Source organism: Trachurus japonicus, chromosome 6 (assembly GCF_045865225.1).
Source record: "Trachurus japonicus isolate A0001 chromosome 6, Traja_1.0".
Taxonomy (NCBI): Eukaryota; Metazoa; Chordata; class Actinopteri; order Carangiformes; family Carangidae; genus Trachurus; species Trachurus japonicus.
Window position 1 is genome coordinate 24,810,422 of NC_140912.1, and position 21,376 is coordinate 24,831,797.

Genomic DNA, 21,376 nt, shown 5'->3' on the forward strand with positions numbered 1-21,376 from the left:
CACAGGGGATAAAACAGTTTAAAACAACCATATTTCTTTTACTGCTTTTTTGCCATCTTCTCTTTTTCATTTCTCATTCATCTCTCTAGCAGCCCAGATAATCAAGAGCTGAGTAGCCTACACCGAAAGATTGCAACAACTACAAGTCTTTGCAAACTCCACTGCATCTCCTGCACTGTGATTAACAAGTTTTCATTCATCACTGCTGTAACATTAATCCTGACTGAGTCATTAAGCAAACAACACTTTACGTTAAGACAGCCCACAACACAACACAGTATAAATAGTGGAGATTACTCTGGCTTCACAGTCGATTCTGTTAGCCGGATGAAGAACTGTATTGATGTAAAACATACATATATATTTCATCATTGTGATTAACAGGTTAAGAGAGGAGCAGTAGGCACAGTGGACAATAGGCAAATGTCACGGGGAAGAACATTGCAAGAATATTGCAAGATGCAAAACATTTCGCAGTCTCTCCCTCTGGGAAGCAGCCATGTCATACTTGCACTTCGTCCATCTCTTTTTCTTTTTAAATCCTGCTCTTCTCTACCCAACCCTGTAAATCTTTCTCTTTTCCTCTTCTGTCTAAACTGTTGAGGCGAGCAAGGGGACACTGATGCAAGCTCACAGCAACAACATGCTTGCTGATACTTAGATCTTCTTCCTTCTGCAGTTTTGTTATAGGAACAACCGCTCAAATTCTGTCAACTTCAGAAATGATAACTTTTGACAAGACATCCATTTGGGTCGTGTTTACGAATAAATTCAGTCAGATCCGGTCCCTGACAGTTAGGTGTGTATGACAGCTTACACTTACAAACAGCATTAACACTGACAGGTATTTTGTTGAGGGATGTCTCTTTTTATAGCATGTATGAGTAAAGTCGATATGTCTCCAGTATTCCCTGCATAATGCATTATTTACATGATAGAGCTCTGCAACAAGAGCTGCTTTCTCCTGCTCATCTAAAGCAGAGACAATGCACAATTGGAAACACAAATCGTATTAAACTCTTTAATTCAGTGCGTCCAACTATACTTGAAGTAATTCATCATCATGTCTACCTGGTAGGAATAAACATTGTGTGCTATAATCAACAGTCTACAGGCAGGTGCTTGTATATGTATTGAGGCTCGTACAGTAATTAAAAACATACCTCCCTTTTAGAGATTCAAATTAACAGCTAAATACACTGTAAACAGACCCAATCTGAGCAGCTAATTAGTATTTTCTTTTGGCAGTCCTCATCTTTGCCATTTGTTTGTTTTTACTCTGAAGATGGTAAAAAATAAAAAAATAAAAAAAAAACATCACTGCAGTGCCAGGTGACAAATTGAAAAGTGCAGAACCTGCATTGACATTAACAGTGTTGTATTTCAGAGAACATAGTAATATTTGAATGATATAATTGTGTATGTTTTATTATTTATGCATCTTGTTCTCTGCTGCAGGTGTTAGATAGTGAAATATTTAGATATTAAAAATATTTAGCCTTGTTAGCCCCCTGCCAGCTATTGCCTCTCAATCTGGTGGTGAAGGTGCTTAAAGCAGAAGTAAGCGATATTTTTGTGTTAATATAAGTCTTAAATAGTTATATCTTCCGACAGCAATCACTTACGTAGAGTGTTTGGACTGAAACACGGGTCTGTCAGTCACTCTGCTCTGCTCTGAGCCGAGGAGAAAACTTTTCTCATATCCTACAAGTTTTATCCAATGAGGAGAGAGAACGGCATGAAGGGCTGTGTGTGCAGCCAGAGCCAGTCTGGTGCAGCCAAGGGATGCGCCTGAATGTGGTGACGTAGGGACAAGGGCGGGGGCTGCTAACTCCATCGGCTGACAAGACGTTATGGTGCGTTCAAGGCAACCCGTTTCCGACCTGTGAAGTCGTACCAGATCGAACTGGTACGACTTCCCAGTTCACGGGTCGGAAGTTACGAGTGGCCGTTATAGACTTATAGTGCACTTTCACAGGTAAAACAGGTCGGAAAAACACGAGTGGGTTGCCTGGAACGCTACAAAGTCGTAAGTCGTGACTTGAAGCTGTAATTTACGGTTTCAAAAGCCTGCCTGGAACGCAGCATTAGCCAAAACGACCGGATCGCTTACATCTGCTTTAAGAAGCTACAGGTATAAACAATCCCAAACCACAATGGGCATTAACTTAGGGTTGTAACTACACACACACACACAGAAGCACAGCGGTACAAAGACAAGTAGCCTATCGTGTAAGGAGGAAGGTCAATGGACATTCTAGCTACATCATGACATTTAATGAGCCGCTACGATGCTAATTACTGTGGACTCAGACTGGGTGATGAGATAATTGTGTCCTGTGGAAGAAGAAGATGAGGAGCTGTTTGTGGTTGTGTTTGCCTGCGTGTGTGTTTGTGTGTGCGTGCAAGTGTGAAATTGTGATAGAGACTAGATGGATACAGATATCCTCTTGTTTGTTATTGAAATAATCTTTTTCATACGATTCCTGGGAGCGCTTAACTGTTTCCGTTATTGCATCATGTTCTGCATTTTCCTTTGCTTTGCTCAAGCAGAAAATTAAGCTGCTGGTTCTCTGTGCATGCAAAGTCAGCAGCAGTCATGTGTAAGTTTTAGAAAATTGGTTATTTTTTTGCCTTTAACATCTGGCAACAGATCACACCTTTAGCTACTTGATCTGACTAGTTTCCACCTCACCCCTTAAACTTTTTTTGTTTGCCGCACATGTGATCACAAAAACGAATCATTCACACAGACACAATTTTCCTCAGAGCCCATTCCCAGCACTGAGACGGAGCAGGAAATGAGAGATTTACAGCATTAACCGCATTGTATATTATTCTTGTGTAATTTCTACATTTTTTTAAGGGTTTTCTAACTGTTAAATCTCATATTGTTTCATATATTTCATCCGGTCTCTATAGAAGTTCAGCTCTCTCTCATCTAAACGTGTCACATTGTATTTATGAACAAATTAATCCAGACTGTGGAGCCTGCATTGTGCATATTACACTGTGGTAATAGTCCTTGGGCCAGGCCAGATACCGGTATCACTTGAGTGGGCAAAACCTTACCTATACTAAATTGTTTTTAGGGTCAATATAAGTAAATTAAAATATGATAGCCTTTTCATAGGAGCAGCTTTTTATATATTTTTTTGCATTTTGTTATTTTCCCCTATAGGCAGATTAATTCCAAAAAAGAACACAGACGGCCAAATAACACATTAAAAGTCATTTAACACTCTTTTTGGACATCACACATCATAGTTTTTTCATGGTCCTTCGAGCCGGAGCAAACACCCATGCTGGAAAATGGACCTGAACGTGTAAACGGGGCAAATACACACGGAATCGGATATTGTCAGATCAGATTCAGGCCCCCATTATATGTGGAAGGCTTTACACTACAGGGCTTGATGCCCAATTCCAATTTGTTGCCTTAATCCTACTTTTTTGACCGTCTATTTACATTTTCTATCAGAAGTGACCCATATCTGATATCTGCCTTTACACCTGCTTTGTTTGTGTGAAACAACCCGCTGGAAATAAACTAGTTATTTCTTTTTTTTAAAGACGGGAGTTTGTCACGTTATGATTCCATAATAATTTTAAACAAAGGTGAGTCTGGTGCTCAAAGTTTATATCCAACCCGTCACTGTTTACAAAGTGAACACCAGTCTGTCCTTACTAAATAAAGTCAGTGAGGTGGCTGCGTGGAGCGGAGCTGTTGTGAGATGAGCAGCTGACAGTGACGGTGATAGTTGTGCCACCGTTCAATCCTCCGTCACTCAAGTGAGGAGAAGGACAAGCCTCTTGGACACATTTGTGTACATTGTTTGATTTTCCTGTCGTGATTTCTAATGGGCTCGATTCAGTTTTAGCCGGCAGGAAAACAAAATCTGGTGTTTGTCTCGCAATCTCTTTTTTCACACTCCCTCGCTTCGATCTGCGTATCGATCTGATCGTATCGATCTGCATAGACTTGACAAAAACAGACGCTCTGACACCATGAAAATGAAACACTATAATTCCTGTGACAACTGGCCAAGGTAGTCCCGGTCAGCCCCACGTGTCAATCACAGGCTACAGAGGTATCTGATTAATTTCCACATACAGTATAACGGGGGCCTGAATCTGATCTGACAATTTCCGATTCCATGCGTATTTGCCCTGTTTACAAGTTCATGTTACAGATCCGATCTGAGCCACTTGAGAGGAAAAAATCGGAATTGGGCCACTTGAACCGTGCAGTGTAAAGACAGCCGAAATAAATCAGATACAAATCGGGTATCTGCCAATACGTCTGCAGTCTAAACAGACAGATCAGACCTGTCCTGGCAATGCGTGTCATACGTCATCAATAATAATATTAATTCCCGTGCCCACACGTTTTGCTGAACCTCTGTAGCCTAACAGGCTACAGGCACGTGCGGTCAGTGTCAATAATACCTACACTTATAGTGTTTCATTTTCATGGTGTCCACGTGTCTGTTTTTGTCAAGTCTATGCAGATCGATACGAGGGCAAGCGAGGGAGTGTGAAAAAAGAGAGCGCTAGACAAACACCAGATTTCGTTTGAGAAAGGCCCAAAGTTATTAAAGTGTGACTATCTAACAAGGACAAAATTTGATACCTTTAACACCTGTGCTATCTTAGATGATGGATCGGAGTGCACAATGTTGTTACCTGGTACAGCAGAATATCTGGGCTTGGAGGGAGAGCCTGAGCAACTTGAGCTTCAGTGAGGCAACAGACCGAGAAACTTAAAGGAAGAACCTTAGATTATCCACTGCCTCAAGCCCTGAGAAAAAAATACTTAATTGACATTAAGATGTCTGTCTGTCTGTCTGTCTGTCTGTCTGTCTGTCTGACTCATTCCCCATCTCTCTGCCTCCCCCTTTCCTGTCTATCTCTACTATGGGCTATCAAATAAAGGCAAAAAAGCCCCCCCCCCAAAAAAAAAAACCTTAAAAAAAAAAAATATATATATATATGTATACATTGCAATGATTTAGACCTGACAATCGGCTAATTGAAGCTTATTTACACCTAGAGTATATTAGATAGATTACTTAAAACACTATTCAAGGGTTTGTTACAAGTCTCTGTGGCTGGCCAATAGTTCACACCCAAAGGAGAGGATATGATGAAAGAAAGATAATTTCCAGGGAAGGCACTTTTTTCGTTTTTGAACAGCAACAGTCTATTACTTTAAGAGGTGATACATACTATAAAGCTGCCAGTCAGCAAGGTCTATCATATCAAAACTTAATCTAGGGGTGTATAGGAATAAAAAAATCACAACTAGAATTTGCCCTCCCAGGTGATACCGATATGTGAAATTTTGGGTCTTGGCCCAAGGACTATAACTACTTATTATGAATACAATAATGTATTCTTTTATATCCACAACATTAGAAAAGCTCAGCATGTGTGCAATAAAAACAATAATTGATATTATTTACACAAGCCCTGGGCAGACATGTCCTTATAATGCTTCTTACAACTGTTCTTCAGCTGTATACACTGTATATCAAACATGCGTTTCAGATACACAGGATTTATTCACTTATGTAAATCTAGGTTGAAAGTTCATGTTGACATTATTACCTTAAAGAAACAGCCTAATAATAACTACTTACTGTGGTGTGTACCACAAAACAATAACAAACTATCATCCTTGCTATGAAGGCCACATTTAACCAGGAAAGCCTTTGACATACACAATGTAATTGTACAGCTAATAATAATCTCGCCGCCCAGCCTGACTTTGTTTTCCTGTCTCATTATCTTGGATTTACACCTGCTTATCTCGATAGGATGAAAGCCTGCCACTGATAGTGTGTCTGCTCTCCCCTAATAAATAATTTGGACCCTTTTGGCTCTCTGTGTCCTTATCTGGACCTCCCGACTCTTCCATCTGGTCAACAGCTGATTCTTATTGGACCAGATCACCTTCACACGTCCCCGGGGTTAACTTTGACTCTGTGAATGTGTGTCTGTGTATGTGTTGAATAGAGAGAGAAACAAGCAGAGAGAAACAATTTGTGCATCTCTGTCCATACACAGTAGAGAACTGCACTGCAGAGCCACATCACAGACGTAATAGGTTTGTGTGTCTGCGAGAGTGCAGCCTATACGTGAGGCAGAGTTGAGAAAGAGCGAGAGAACAAGAGAGCAGAAGTGTAGTTAATTTGATCTCCTCCTCCTCTGTCTCTGTCATGCTCTCGCAGCATGTGTGAGGAGGGGTGGAGTGTTTCAGTGATGGTTCACCTCCTCTCCTCTATTCACTCCTTCATCCTCAGCACCAAGGTCACTGCTGCTCAGCACTTTGGCTTCACCCCCCCGGTTATCATCCATGAGACACGCAGCTCCATGGTCCGCTACGCCAGCACTTCAGCTTTTCACAACCGTTTCATGTCTGCTATAATGAGAGTAGCTACAAAAACATAGTCAACCATGTACTGTACTGTTACTTTATTACAATGTTAAGTCAAAACACATGAACACCTTTGTTCTTTTGGGGGCACATATGAGTGACAGAGGAAATTTTCACACTCTCTTAGCCAACAAGACATGTGAAAAGAGTGATAGTAATTTTGTTTTAGAATGTAATGCTATAATCTGAAATACTTTTGACCTTAAATGTGTAACTGACTTCAACTAAAATTAAGATTTCTAGCAAACAGAAACCCGTAAAATGAATTTCCTGTTGTGTGGCACTTTTGGATTTTAATCTGACTTGGAGCAAGGAAAATTCAGTGATTCAAGTAGAACTACTTGAATAGTTAGTTCATAATTTTTTATTTAATAATTTACCATTGCTGACACCTAGATCATATGCAACTGTAACTCATGTATACTGTGAGTCATTCTGCAACAGAGAATTATGCTGGCATTATGAAAAGCAGGAATAGCTAAAGCTCTTTTTATAGAAGTACGTGGACATGAAAAACCCTTGGCACCCGGCCAAGACTTTCATTGTCCTGCTTCACTTTACTAAAATTACAAGACTGTCTCAAAACCCCTATGATTGCAACAATGTGAACCTATTATGGATGTGAACATCAAACACTGTTAAAGCTGACAACCAGCACTTCAATCTCATAGTTATTGTTTCATTTCTAATCCAGTATGCTGGACTGGCGCCCGAACAATGGAAAACATGTCACGGTTCATATACCCGGGGACTGCGTTTCTATGTAGTTACAATTATGGGTATAAGAACTGTCTAGAAAGACAGAGTTCCCTGCTCACTGTCAGCTCAGTGTCAGCTCCTTCTGTTATCAAACAAGCATTCACCAGCCCAGCCCGGTGTAGTCTGACAGCATGAGCGGCTTGAACACTGATTGAAAGCGCAAGCCTGCAAAAGTAAAAAATACAAGTGAGGCCATGGATGCTTTGCTTCATATGAATCTCAGGAAGTTGCTTCAGCCATTATTCTTCTTTTCGAGTGGAAATGAAACTCAGATCAGTCTGTTGGTGCCTTTTAAAGTTTCTGAAAACAAAATGATTAATGAAAAAAACATGAACACTGATTAAATTATGCCATTGATGGCAGAGATGAAAATAGTCTCAGTGTTTGGGATTAGAAGAAAACAACTAATACTAAGACAACATATCAGCTCATTTTATGACATTGGATAACCTTTGAAAAAGAAATGAAATGAAAGAACAGTGCTGCCTTTGAAACAACGTCAAACTTTCATTTTGCTGCAGACAGCAAATCCTAAACAAGCGATGAACTTCAAAAAGCAAAAGCCGCAGTTTCTTAAGGCCAAACCACCTGCAGACACACCCGATCCTGTGTGATCTTTAAAAGATTTGAGGCATATACGGATTTAGTTGGCATGCAAGGGAAGATATAGAGGCTTCAATGGCTGATATCAGGACAAGAGAAGGACAATGCCTTTGAACGGCTTTCTTTAAAATCTTTGTTTCTCTCTGTTTAACAGAACTTAACAGTGCTGCATAGGAGCTGAAGAACAGGGCTGGGTAGAATTGGAGGATGTGCTGTGCTGAAAGGTTGAGAGGGAAATGGAAACAATCATAGACAGGATAGGAAGAGAGGTGGTAAAAATGACAATGCTTCTAGTGTGTAACTTCTTTATAATCTTTATGCCACTAAACAAACATATCTCAGTGTGGAGAGGAGCAGCCATGCTTTTTGTGAGCCAAATTGACTTGGCAGTCTGGCAGCAGAGCAGAGAGATACCCCATCCTGGAGTTTTAAAGTGAGTCTCCCAGAACTTGGATATTGTAGCTGTAGATCATGCACTCCAGCGCTTTGGGTCCCAGGGCCTGTGAAGATCTCTAGTAAAAATATGGGAAGCAAAATGAAAACCTAGAGCGGGGCAATCATTATTGTGCTTTATCCACTGTAGGTCTAATAGATACTATACAATATGGCAAGGTGCTTAATTTGAATTGAACAGTATTGGAAAAGCATTCTTGATAAAGTAGTAATTTGTGTTGGGTGACTTAGAGGGCCTTGGGCACTAATGAAAATGGAAAGATAGGTTGGATGTTATGTGTATAATGTTAAGGTTCAGTCCATGTCAGTGAAGGAGGAACACAATATTTTCTGAGTGTTTCTGTTCTATGAATCAGGTACGAATGGAAATCCATTAGCACATATAGCAGAGGTCAAGTGGTCACAGAATTATTGTAGTGGGTTGTTAAGGCCAATAGAGCTCATTAGGTAACCCTCATCTGGGTTAGGAGGCTAGAAAAAACACACACACATACACTCAGTGAGGAGGCAATCAGCGGTGAAAGAAAAAAAAAAACACAGTTACAGTTCATGAGCAAGGTCAAAGCTGCCCAATTTGAGAATTGCTACTGCAGCAGAAATCCTGCAGGAAAAGTGTTCCTGACGAAACATTATTTACTGCAGAACACGTGCAACACATTTTTTTTCCCTCTCCCTTACATCATCATTTTATGAATCCATCTGTTTGGTAGCAGTGGCGGAGACATCCTAGAGGCAGGGATTACACCGCTGTGATGAGAAGTGACATTATGAAATGAAAACATTTGAGGGGGATTTTTTCAATTAAAAATGATAAAATCGATATTTACTCTTCACTGATGTTATTTTAAGGATTTTGCTGAATTTAAGGGTGCATGCTTTGTTAGAAGCTGCCCCCAAACTCATAAATATACGAGTAATTGTGCAAAGCTCACCATCCCAATATCACTATTCACCTTGGCTTTTAGCATCGCTGCTTGGGTTTCATCAGTAATGTCCGGTTTTTTGTATTGTTCCTGCTTGTAAATTGCTTGCAGTTTTTGATGTGTTGTACAGCACTTTCAGTACAGGTTATGAACTGCTTTGAAGGTGAGAAGAAGGACTTGAGAAGGAATGTTTACGGTAGGGAACAGGAAGCCAGTGAAGGTTTTGGAGAACGGGGGTGATGTGGTCATAGGGGCGAGTGTAGAGCTGCAACAATTAATTGATTAATCGAACAATAATAAATTATTTAATTAATCGTCAACTATTTAAATAATCAAATAATCGGTTTAGGTAGTTTTTTAAGAAAAAAAGTCCAAATTCTCCAATTTCAGCTTCTTAAATGTGTAATATTTCTGGTTTTTTTGTTCCTTTATGACAATAAACTGAGTATCTCTTTGGTTTGTGGACAAAACAAGACATTTGAGGACGTCATCTTGTGGTTTGGGAAACACTGATGAAATAATCGTTAGTTGCAGCTCTAGGCGAGTGTGATTGAGCAGGTGGGCAACGGAGTTCTGGACATGCTGGAGTTGATTGAGGGTTTTGGTTGAGAGGCAGTAAATGATGCCGTTGCAGTTGTCGAATCTGGTGGTGATGAATGCGCGGATAAGGGTTTCAGCAGCAGAGAAGGAAAAGGAGGGACAATTTAGTGAGGGATTTGGGACCAATGATGATGACATCTGTTTTGTCGTAGTTTAGTTTCAGAAAGTTATGATGCATCCATGATTTTATGTCGTTGAGGCAGGAGGTGAGAGTGGCGTGGGTGGTAGAAGTGATGGAGTTGGTGGAGATGTAGAACTGGATGTCATCGGCATAGCAATGGAACTGGAGACCATGACAACGGATGATGTTACCGGGGGGAAGCAAGTACAGGATGAAGAGGAGGGGACCAAGCACCGAAGGCACACGTTGCCTCCTCATTAGACATTCAAGACAGCAACTGCAAACTATTGACTTCTGAATGTATTACTTGGATGTTTCTGCATGGATGACTTTTGTAATACACAAAGTATTATGCAAATGAATGTGCTGGTTCTCCTGGTGAATAGATATTCATCAGGGGATGTAGGCAGACTTTTTCTTTTTTCTTTTTTCTTCATTTTGGCAGATCTGACCAAATAGAGCTGTATGAGGACACTGCAGTGCTGTCAAGGACTGCAGAAACAATGCGACCCTCTGTTACAGCTTTAATTTAATTTGTTAATTTATTATATACACACAAGATGGAATTAGAGGATGTCGGTGAAGTAAATCCAAAACTGTAAGCTGAAAAGATAATGCACCAGAAATAAATCCAATGTCAAATACACAATGAATGTCCAGAACATTACAATGTTCACACACACAGGAAGCTCCCTGAACTGCAAGTAAACTGTAAACTGGATTTTAATTACAAATAGTTTAAAACCCCTCCATATATACCCCTATTACTTTTTTTTACTGTGTCTTTACTGCTCTCACCCAGAGCTTGTTTGCTCAGACCATTATTGGCAGCTGAAGAGGCAAATTAAGAGAGTTCTTTTTGAGTTGTCCTTTTGTATACTGTATAAGGACAGTAGTTCTCAGGAGCACGACTCAAAAGTTCACAGGAGGCAGATGTGAATTTGTGCAGAAATAGCAGCCGTTGTCACCATGAATAAACCCTGTTAACGCATGGCTGAATCTGAGGTTTGCATTCTCCACACTGTCCGTGTTGTCCATTCTGACATTGAAGCGTCTAAACAGTTTATCACAGGGTGAGGGTGAAATGGAGCGGGTGATGTGTGATGGTAGTCGATGCAAAAACATTCGGGGACATTTCTGGAATTACAATGAAATGGTTTTGTTTGTTGACTGAGCAATAGGACTGATAACTGAGTCATGAAGTGATTGGTGGGTGACCTTTGCAAAGTTTCTGAGAAAGTTCATGAATAAGAAGTTTTATGTGTTAGTCATATTTGACAGTTATTCTTGTTTCCATGTTGCAGTATTTTAATGCAGCCAAGTTTCCAGTAGAGCTGTTCTCATTTACAAGTTTTTATAAGCAGTATCAAACTGCTAAAACTGATTTTATAACTATGGTGTCATCTGACAAGATCATTTTTGGCTGTATTTGTGAAATCACCACTCGGAGAGAGAATCAACAGAATGTCTTTCTTATATTCTCACACCCCGACAGCTTCCGTCTGGGTAACAAACTGATGCTCCACCGCTCAGTCACTCACTGAACAGAGTAGATACAGAGGGTTCTTCTGACCATAAAAACTGTTGTGGATTCAATGTTGTTGTAGAAAGTCTCACTCACTCACTCACTCACTCCCTCACTCACTGTCTGGACAGTTACACTCTTAAATGAACTAGTTCAAGAGAGTAAATCCACTGGGGAGGCAATTTGCTCTGTTTTTGCGTGTGTAATTTACAGACTGGACATTATTTTAGAATCTAACTAGGGATACAAGACGATAACTATCGGTACAGATAATTAACGGCCCGACACTACTAGAGCCACTTTTAATTAGTTGGTTATATTATTGTGTAAAGTCAGAGGCAGAGCTTTAATGTTAGATTAATCTTTACTCACTACATCTTTGCCGTTCTTAACCTCAGCTATGTATTTATAAACTATTAAAAATGTTATTGGCATAGGTTATGAGAAGCAGGACATTATCTCTTATCGGTATCGGTGGAAAAACAGACTTATCGTGTGTCCCTTAGTTGTAACAGCTGACTGGGAAAAAGTGAGGCACAGAGAGCTTGGACCGGACCGTTTCCTATCTGTCTTCACTTCGACCGACCTGTTCTGCTGATGAACCAAGTCATGTCTCCGCTGCAGAAACAATCTCTTCTATCTGTTGGACAGCGAGAGTTCAGAATGGTTCAGTGGCTTTGTGTCTGTCCAAATGATTGCAGCGTGCCTGTCATGTCCGTATTAAAGCCTGTCAGGGAGGTATTAGAAGATTTTTTCTGGTGTCCCGCCTCCGCTGTCGGTTCTCCTTGGAGTAGTGCTCATGTGCTGAGAAAGCAGAGCCGATCTACAGGTTCAGCTCACAGATGCTGCGCGATGGACTTTTGCCAATTTTTTGGGTCTGGTCGGGATGAGGTAAGGAAGTTAATCATTTGTGTTGTCAGCCATCTGTGGTCAAACTAAGGACGTTTTTTTTTTTTTTTTCTTGGATTTTTTTTTATCCATTTCAATGATCTGATAAGTCCATTACATCGTGCATGTCCTTCAAAGTGCTGCGCCTATCCTCTGATGAGTCCAGCGAGCCAGGAAATGTCAAACAGCAACTTTCACACATCTTAAAATATACACCGAGCGAGCGAGCGGGCTCCGCAGAGTGTAGTCGTTCTGCTCACAGACTGATAGTGATGAGTCAGCATATCTCAAAGCTCTCTAGCTGTCAGAGTCTATCCTTGTCTCTGTCTCGGAGTCTCTACTCTCTCACCTCCATACTGTGCTCTCTCTCTCTATCTGCTCAGCCTGATGGGAAGTGCAGTGAGTTTAGCCTCCATAAAAAATAAAAAATAAACTCGACTGACTCAAGGCCACTCTCCCTCTGTTTCTGACTCACTCTCCATCCGTCCTTCCATCTGTAATCACCCTCTCCCTCCTCCTCTGTGTGAAGCTACTGTTAAGGTGCTGAAACTTAAGTCTTGACAACGCCTCCCTGTAGATGGGGCCGTTGGGGCTGTCACAACTACCTGAGCAGACATGCACATACACAAATTGATTGACTTATCCTGCCTGAGCAACTTCACGTCATCCCAGACTAACTTCATACACGCAGGTATTGACATCCTCGGGGCTGCTTCCTCTCCAGTTTTTAGTAATTGAATTGTTTGATCTCCAATGGGCTCTGTGTAAACAAAGGGTCTGTGTGAAGAAAGCGCACCTCGCCTCCTCCTGGCACTTCCGAGTCTCTGCGGTCTTTGAAGTGGGGCCCTGGCCTCGACACTCAGCAGACAGGAGGATGCTGTTTGGAAAAGGCCAGGCTACCTGTGATGTCCTGTGGTGACAGAGCAGCAGCCACAAAGGAGGTGTGTGCATGTGTATGTGTATGTGTGTGTGTGTGTGTAAAGGGGTGAGAAGTGGCAGCATGTTTTTTTCTTCTTTTTTTTTTCAAAGTACTGTCACACATCCACTGCACCTCTGAACTTATCTAGACATTACCCGGAGGAGCTGTATGTGAGAACACATCTGTCTGAATCAGTTGGACTGGACACAAAGTGGACTCTACACTGCCAGCTCCCTGTTACAAAGCCTGTGATGTAATGTAGTGTCTGAGTGAGCAGATGTGGGAACAGAGCAGGTCATTATCTGGAGAATTCACATTGAGAGAGTTGGGTGTGTGTATTGATGATGTTTCCATCCTGCCTCTCTGACCAAACTGAGTATTTCCAGTTGAAGATCTGACAGGGACAGTCTCTGATTGTGTCTGAGCTGCTCTGGATAATGTCCAAATCTGACTATGTGGACATTGTCCTGGCTTCATATATGATGACAGCTTTAGTGAGCAGGGTGGGCGAAAAGAAAAAAAGACTGAATGTGTGAGGGGAAAGAAGTGAGTTGATCATGGAGAAGGAAGTGGAGGATAATCCAAGATATGAGAAGAGGACAAATGCAAGAGATGACTCCATGAATGATGCATAGCTTTCTCTCTTCATTATACTCTTCTGGGCAATTTGATTATGCAGGTAAACATATGAGGCTGTATAACCGAGAGATGAAATGGCAAAGAGAGAGAGAGCGAGAGAAGAGCGGGGATGAGAGAAAGGGAGGTGGGTGTGTTGTGTTATGCATGAAAATAGATTGTATTGCTTGCTAAGAGGGCAAGAGAAAAGTGTTTTTGGTGTCTGAGTATTCATACGTGTGCATATGTGTGTGTATGTGTGTGCTGCAGATAAAGAGGACGGAGGGGAAACTGAATTCACAAATCAAGAGATGAAAATGTGAGGGACTCAGTGGGAGGTTTTATGTGCCGAAAAGTTGACGGTATAGTTTTGAAATACCGCTACTCATTGTTGCCGCTGTCAGCATGTTTATACTTCAGCATGTTGGCCTCATTCAAAAGGAAATGAAAGGGCTTTTTTATGTTGCTGATAAGAGGCGGGCTCTAAGCCTCTCCTGTCTCCCTCCGCCAGACGCCAGTGGTTGCAATGACTTTGGGTGTGATTGTTTTGTGCTGAAGTAGCAGGACATCAGGGGGTGAGGACTGAAGGGACTTGTGAATAAGAGGTAAAGTCTCTCAGGCTGTCTGTCTCCAGCTCTTGGCGTCTATAGTTTGCAAGGAGGACGGATATAAGACGTGCCCAGGGTCGATATGTGTCATGTCATGTGTGAGAGAGCCGAGACGTAGATGTGTGTCACTGCGGCGTTGCGTCTCTCCGTCCTCCTCTCTCCCAACCTTGCGTGTCTGTTGTCAGCCGCGGGCGATGTATCTTTTGTGACTGTCGGTAATAAAGCCATTAATCTCGTTAACTGTTTGCCACAAACATGCCATGCTGCACTCGCTGCAAGATGTCTCACTCAGTTTGTCCCAGGAGGCAGCAGCAGATGCAGCTCACTGAAGTGGAATTGGAGACATCCCAGCACTGTGATGGGGGTGTGTGTATGTGGGGATTTCTGTGCGTGTGTGTGCTTTGCAGATTATGTTGTGTGACCATATATGTACATTATGGCAGGTGATATTAATGGGTAAGGCCCTGTTTAGACAGAGAACTCCCCTCTCTCACTAAAAGCGCGACTGACTGGAATGAACAAGTAGGCAGAAATGCATATGGGATTTCCTCTATACCTTGTTACTCTCTGGCAGCCCATTACTGCTTCAGTCTCCTCAAAGGTGGGAGTATAATAATTCAGTTACCGCCTCTCTTGCGAGTACAAAAAGTGACACATCATCCCATCTCTATTACCATAGCACTGAAGAACTTTTGGACCATGAATGCATTAGTTTCACAAAACAAACGTTAAATCAGGGTCCACCCTTTTAGTCGATCTCACAGTCACTAGACGACTGAGGAGACTCCCATCTGTAAATACAGACCATAAGATGTGGTTGAAAACTCCTGAAAAAGATAAAAAGTGCATTCATGTGGTTTTTTTTTACATTTTTTTTGTAATGATTTCAACAAATAACTTTTAAATGGACCAATCAGTTATTTTATGAAGGCCCCCCCCAGAAAAGCTGACCACAGTCTTTTTGACAATGAAACATCCGACATTTAAGAGGCTATACACAGAAATACTTAGATATAAAATGGACATTGATTCATTTTCAGTAACTTATCTATTGTTTCATTGTTTGAGCATTGATGTGTATTATGTCAATTCCAACTTTATCCTAAATTCAAGTCTTGTCCTGATTTTTGCTGTCAAGTCAACGTACAAAAAATATTAAATCATTTTCCACCAATTTGCCAATATGGTTCCAGCTTTTCAGTATGCAGATTCACTGCCCTTTTTTTCTAATGTGCTCTTATTTAGTCATCAATCCCCTTTAGCTGATGTCAGCTGGTTTCCACAGCTCCATGATCATACATAAGCAATGAGAGATCATTGATCATTTCACATTATGGTCCATTGAGGAGATGGTGGATGGTGACGGGAATGTTGATGTAGTGGGCCTAATGTTTCCTCTCATAAACTTCCTTCTGCAGCTCCTCCATATACTATAGCTGATAAGAGAGACATTCATTTAGGTACCTAGAGCAATGTGAGTATTTAAATGTTTGTTTTGTTCTCATTTAAAATCACACTTTGCCTTTGTACGCAGTCACTGGCGCTGGGAACTTCTATTCAAGCTGTGTAGGTGTTTTAGAGAAGAATCAACAGCTTTAGACTCGGTAGTCTTATTTATAAGCGAATTGTAGAAGCCACACATGACAAATAGGATTGTGTGAGTGAAAAGAGAGCTCTAAACCAAAGGCAATAAACTTGCTAAACGAATAACCTGGCCTCACCAAAGGCCAGGTTATTCCAAAGTAATAGAAATGTAAAAGCCTTGGAGTATCTCATTTATCTTTGTTCCATTCACCTATGCATTTGCAGAGTATTGATTAAGGAGTGCTGTCTGTGCAGAATTTCTATGCATCCTTTAATGAATCCTGCTCTTTCCTCCTCTTTACTTCTATTCTCGCTGTAATGCCTTCAACATTTTCAATCTGTCTGTCATTATTGCCCTTCTGTGTCCATCTGCACATACTGTACTGTACTGCACTGTAAGAACCTCTTCGTGCTTGAGCACCACTAATGAAGTTCCTCACTCACTTTCCTGGCATACTTTTTCCATTCAGTTTATATTTTCCAGAATGTTAACAATATGAGTGCTGTATATACATTATTAATTCATTTTTGCATTAAATTCTGCATTTCCTTTATCTTCTCTTTCCAGACCTGGACGTCCGCTACTTCTGGATGTGGAGTGCATTTGAGGACTACTTGCTCTTCTGTTTTGGCTTCACCGTGCTGTGTGCAGTGGTCACCCTGCTGCTGCTGGACTCTGCTGTGTTTGTGGAGACGCTGGGCTCCCTGGCCGTGATGTTTGAGGCTATGCTGGGCCTCCCACAGCTGCTGCAAAACTTCCACAATCGCTCCACCAAAGGCATGAGGTACAACACACTCTGAGGTCAAACAGAGCTTTGAGCTCATAACTCACTGTACTCACACACGACGGCATGAAAGTTCACAGGACTCCTGAAGCCCACAGTTCTCAAACCACATGCATCGTACGCTAATTAACATTAATGTCCAGCTTGTGCAAGTGATTGAAATTCATAAGAACTAAATATGCTAATAAGGTCATTTATAATCATTAGAGGCTACATAAAAGTCAAAATTGGATCAACCTTGAAGCAGGGTCAGTTTTCTAAGTTACCTGTACTTTAAGGATAAATTGATTTCCTTCCAAAGTTTAAAGCAATGACTGAAAAATAACTAGAAAAGAGATAATGAAGGTTTTTTGTTTGTTTGTTTTTGAAATCTGTTAAAATAATCACTAGATATCTTCCAAGAACTCTTCTTGATAGTTTAACTTCATGCTACAGTTTAAGGTCACTGTAGATTAGATTTTATCTACAAGGGCACCTTAAATGTACGAGGGAGTAGGTGAAATGAGTGGGGCAAACAAGCTTAGCTTGCATTATGAAGCTTTTTTCACATTAAGATTATAGCACAGTCTGCAAAGGTCAATGTGTACACTGATTAGTCTCTTAGGTAGAGGACTGCAGGATCAATTACTCCCCTAATGGCACAGAACCTCATACAAATTATGATCATTATTTCCTCATTATGTGTATTGTCTGTCATCAGAGCTAAAACCATGCTAACAGTGTCTGTGTGTGTGTTTAACTGTGTCTGTGTGTTTGTACTTACATATTTAAATGCTCTGCTTGTCACTCATCGTTACTAAAAGCCACTAGAGATATGACAAATTTCACTTTTTTCCCTCTAGGATACAACTGTTGTCATTTTATGACATGTTGTACACAGGCAGGCTGCTGCCTGCTGCTGCTGTGATACTCTCCCCAGCTGCAATATATCGCAGACTGACACCTTACAAGAGTTACCTGTTGAGACAAGAATTTATCATAACTATTAGGGACACATCGCTGACTTACTCTCCTTCAAGCATTATGCACAGTTCGGTAATCCCCCCACTCACCCCTCTCTGTTATTTTTATTTTGCAACACAGGTCTGTCCTAGTTCTTTTTACTGTATTTTTTGTTGTTCCCCCCAAAGCATGGAAGCACCAGGGAAACAGTGTATCCCTTGAGAGACAATCCTTCTTAGTGCTCACATTGTGACAGAGGTGTCATCTACCTTATATTTTCTCCACACCGTGCAGAGGCCACTGTCTATCATTCTTCTTCAAGTCCCCCCATGCATGTTTCAGCTGGTTCAGCTGTCACTCAGTCACTGTCACCAAAGCCTTTGCCTTGAAAAATGTGCAGGAGGAAAATTCATCTAAGCCTATGTATATCTTACCTCATACTCACACATGTATCCACACAAGGGGTGAGCTCTAATCCAATTTTAGTGTTCAAATAAAGGAGCAGTGTAGGGATGCTGTACTGTAGGTAGGTATAGGCTGTTGTGTTGAATGACAAGACATTCTTTATGTTCTTTAGCAGTATGCCCCATTTCACATAAAGTGTCCACAGGGTGTAGTCCAACATCTGGGCGTGCACTATGCAGCTCAGTGAATCTCATGACAAAGATTAAACATGCAATAACACTACATTAGGTTCTTTCAGATGACTGATGACTTGGTGAAGATCATCAGTTTGCTAAACTCATAGCAAAGGCAGAGTCCCTGCATAATAATGAGTTATGTGATACTATTATTGTGAATCAGCTGCCAAAAATAACACAGATGTTAGAAAAGTACTTCACAATGCTATCAGGAAAATGTTGTAATTTCAGCATGAATATTTCCTATCCCCACTATTGATCCCAGCGGCCTAATTGGTTGAATGACCCTGCTGCCTGGAGAACAGCACATTCAGCGCTTCTGTCCGTGCCATGTCCACCACGTTTCAGAACTTTTGACCCTGGTCACATGTATTTAATGATTCTCCCACTTGTTCAGTTAAGCTGGGACAAACTGTTTTCCAGACGTGACGACAGTGCACAGTAAACTTCCTTCCTCTCATGTTATATCCCATGTGAAACAGTTACTTGTTGTTGTACAGTCAGATTCCCCCGAGTCCTATTACCGAGGTGCGAAAGTGAGTGCATGAATCGGTTTCATCAAGGAGCGTTTACCTTTTCAAGGTCACGCAAATGATCGCTTTCAGACGGAGGCATGCTGTGGAAAAGCAGAGGGAGTTGGAGAGAGATAGACAAACACACAGTACTGTAGGTTTAATTATGTGGCTCGCTCAGTCACTATTGACACTTTGCTTGTGTGCATGTCTTTGCAGAGATTCACACACATGTTGCAACTCCAGGGAAATTGGGGAAGGGAAAAGGTAGTGATGGAAAGATACAATAAAACAAGGGGGGACAACAAGTATGGATTAGGTTTAGGAAAACAGAGACAGAGACAAAGACAAAGACTCTCACCCCTTGTGTTGGTTGATAGAGAAGGAGGAAACGACTGGTTGGTTTGTCTTTTAGTGCAATTCATTTAGGCTGGTGTGAGGATTACTGTCATTTGGATTCTGTAGTAGAGCACACAACCAGCCTGAGGCATCTTGAAAAGGTGACGCTCAATCCATCCCAGTCCCAGATGAAAACCAGAACCTTTTGTTTGTCGTGTGAAGATGAATTGGGCCAAATGTACGCGCTGTGTGATTTGATTAGCATGAACTCAGAAACGTAATTACCATTAGATCCTGTCCATGGAAAACTACTGGAAAATCTATAGAATTATGCTAATTAATAAAATCATTTGGTAGCCATGGTAACATGGCTGCGGGTCAGTAATGCACATGGAGGAGTTTTCTCTGATGCTTCCAGTTTTTAAAAAAGTGGTTAAAACAGGGGTGTGTTTAGCTTGTGTCCTTTGGCCCATTAAAATGAAGCAGTAACCTGGCAACCACATACAGTAGCAGCTATCCTTCTATAGTACTAGTACATTTTCCTTCTCTCTGTCATTAGTCATGGCATATATTGTCCGAGATCCGGGCAAGGTTGCCAGTTCAATGCATGGACTGTGGGTGGGTTGTATGAAAGACCACAGCCCCCTGGTGCCACTGAAGACCACACAGCACCACACATGCTCCACACAGGCCTGGCATATTATGTACTACAGCGTTTAGAGTTGATTTTAGTGGATCCGTGTACGCAGATATTTCTTGAAACGATGCCGTGTTTACGGATATGTTTTTCAAAAAGAGCAAGAAAAGGATTGTTTTGGTTGAAGCTCAGTTTTCGTGTGGACAAGGCCTCAATTTTAGATCACTACACCCTAAAAGGTCTAGTGGAGCTCCTCAGAAGCCAACCGGCCATTAAAGAGGTTGACCTGGGAAAACCTCCAGGTGTGATGATGTGAGTGTTGTCAGGACATTCCAGCAAAAAGAGCCTTTCACCTTTTAGTGAAATGTCTCAAAATAATTTAAAAAAAATGATAATGACTATTAATAATTTGTTTGTGAACTCTTTGTGACCACCAAAAGATAAAAGCATAGACAAATTGAAGTGCAGTGCGAGTTGCTGCATGATTCTATGGGGTAACCATGCTTTTGTTAGCACCCTTTGTAGCACTGATAATGCAGGATGGCAGTCACCCACATTCAACCTCGTATTAATTCAAAAACAATGCAAAAGTCAGAGCATCAAGCTATGTCTATTGTCTACTCATTAAAACACCGACTTTATGGAGACACCAAATCCACCTGGCAGCGTTTGGTCGCTGAGTGATGCTGTCACCCACTTGACATTTGAAAATACTCATTACTCAAGTGCGAGCTACAATTGAAAGGTAAAAGTTGCAAGTTGTTTATATAAACAGCAACGTGTGGTGTTTGCGTGTGTGACTGATTGCTCGGCGCTCTCGGCTCGGCTGCCCGGGGAGCCCGCCTGTTTTTCCTCTTCCCTCTCATTAAACATTATCTATTTTGCCTCCTCTCCCGGCTCTGCACAAAAGCTGTCGACCGTCACAATGTCACTCAGAGACAGTGGAGAGGGGACACTGACGGGGGCAGGACGTCTGTCACACCAACATACGTTTACAGACAAATGCAGCCACAGAGAATACTTATTTGTTAGTTTGCTTCCTGTAGACATTTCATTTGCGTCTCTTCATCCCTCTCAGTTATATGTAAAGTTGTTAATTGTCACAAATCTAACAAGAGTAGTCAAGTTGCCTACTGCAATTGAGCCCAGCAAAAAGAAGACAATACTGTATATGTCACCATTTTTTAATATATTTGCATATTTTTCATTTTCTCTGCCCCACACTTGTTGATACAGTACAAGTGCAGTTTTGTATTGTATATGGCATCATATGGAAGAATATTTTTCTGTTAATTCACAACAATGATGTGAGGAGTAATGCAGAACTGGTCTTTATTTATGACCACTTTTTATTGCTCTGATTTAGAATCAGTTTTTTGCACATCACAGATGATGATCAAACCCACTAAAAATGCACTTTGTAATTCAATACTTTGAGTTCAATCTGTGGTGGCTGTGCTGTTGTGTTATCCAGCAGAGCGGT

At 41.2% G+C, this 21,376-nt stretch overlaps 1 protein-coding gene across 5 annotated transcripts in view; it reads left to right on the forward strand.

The window, feature by feature from the left end:
* Positions 1–21,376, forward strand: part of LOC146986233 (solute carrier family 66 member 2) — a 45,333-nt gene that overhangs the window by 12,342 nt on the left and 11,615 nt on the right. For all 5 annotated transcript variants that reach the window (XM_085779994.1, XM_085779998.1, XM_085779997.1 and 2 more), the window contains exon 4: positions 16,606–16,822. In XM_085779994.1, coding sequence (XP_085636120.1) covers positions 16,606–16,822 — 217 coding nt within the window. The remainder of the gene's footprint in view (positions 1–16,605; positions 16,823–21,376) is intronic.